The sequence below is a fragment of the Centruroides sculpturatus genome, unplaced genomic scaffold, assembly GCF_000671375.1.
Source record: "Centruroides sculpturatus isolate CEXI.00-Female unplaced genomic scaffold, Cexi_2.0 scaffold166, whole genome shotgun sequence".
Taxonomy (NCBI): domain Eukaryota; kingdom Metazoa; phylum Arthropoda; class Arachnida; order Scorpiones; family Buthidae; genus Centruroides; species Centruroides sculpturatus.
The window spans coordinates 103,773-104,606 of NW_019384423.1; the positions used below are offsets into that span (position 1 = coordinate 103,773).

General features: G+C 20.9%; 1 protein-coding gene across 1 annotated transcript in view; it reads left to right on the top strand.

The window, feature by feature from the left end:
* LOC111619473 (ribose-5-phosphate isomerase-like) overlaps positions 1-329 on the top strand; it is a 32,044-nt gene extending 31,715 nt beyond the window's left edge. The window contains exon 8 of the mRNA XM_023361199.1: positions 230-329. Within this exon, the coding sequence (XP_023216967.1) occupies positions 230-327 (98 nt within the window). The 3' untranslated portion in view covers positions 328-329. The remainder of the gene's footprint in view (positions 1-229) is intronic.
* The last annotated feature ends 505 nt before the right edge of the window (positions 330-834 follow it).

Consider the following 834-nt stretch of genomic DNA (forward strand, 5'->3'; position numbering starts at 1 on the left):
TTATAGTAATAGCTAAATAGATAAAATAGCTATAAATGTAATGGAAAAATTATTGTACTGTACCTATACATTGTTGTGCCTATACTTATATGCATGTTTATTATTAATTTAATGTTATTTGTATGAAATTGAGAAACCTACAGAAATATAATAATTTATATTTTAAATAATTTAAACTATTTATTTATAGATTTACTTTCTTATTCTTTTCTTATTTATTTATTATTAGGAGTTGTTGAAACAGGTTTGTTTGTTAATATGGCAAGTAAAGCTTATTTTGGACAAGCTGATGGAACTGTAACAGAAAGAGAAGCACAATATATGTAAAATAATTAAAATAATTAATTATTTCGTTTTAACATTCCAAAGATGTGACAATGTAAAATCAATTACTTGTATTCATTCATAGTATTTTTAAAACAGCTACTAAATTTTATAAAATTTGTTGTGTATGAATTTTATAATTTGAATAGATTTTATGCTTCTGAATTATAAATTGAAATAAAGAGTAATTTTATTTTATGTTGTTGTCTGTCATTCAAATTACTTAAATTAACATATTTTAGCACACAAAAAATAGAATTTATTAATGAATGAAAATATTAATGTCAATAAGATGTTATGCTCAACAAAATTATTTAGTTTGTAAAGATTATACAACAGGATAAAACATTTTAACTTTACACATAATTATCACAAGTAAATATATATGTATTCATCATCATTGAAATTTTGAGTTTGAAATATATTTTCTATTTTTAATATTTCTAAAATATGCTTGACAGTTAGAATAAAAACAATACAATGGACTCCGTTTCTGAATAACCCTCTATT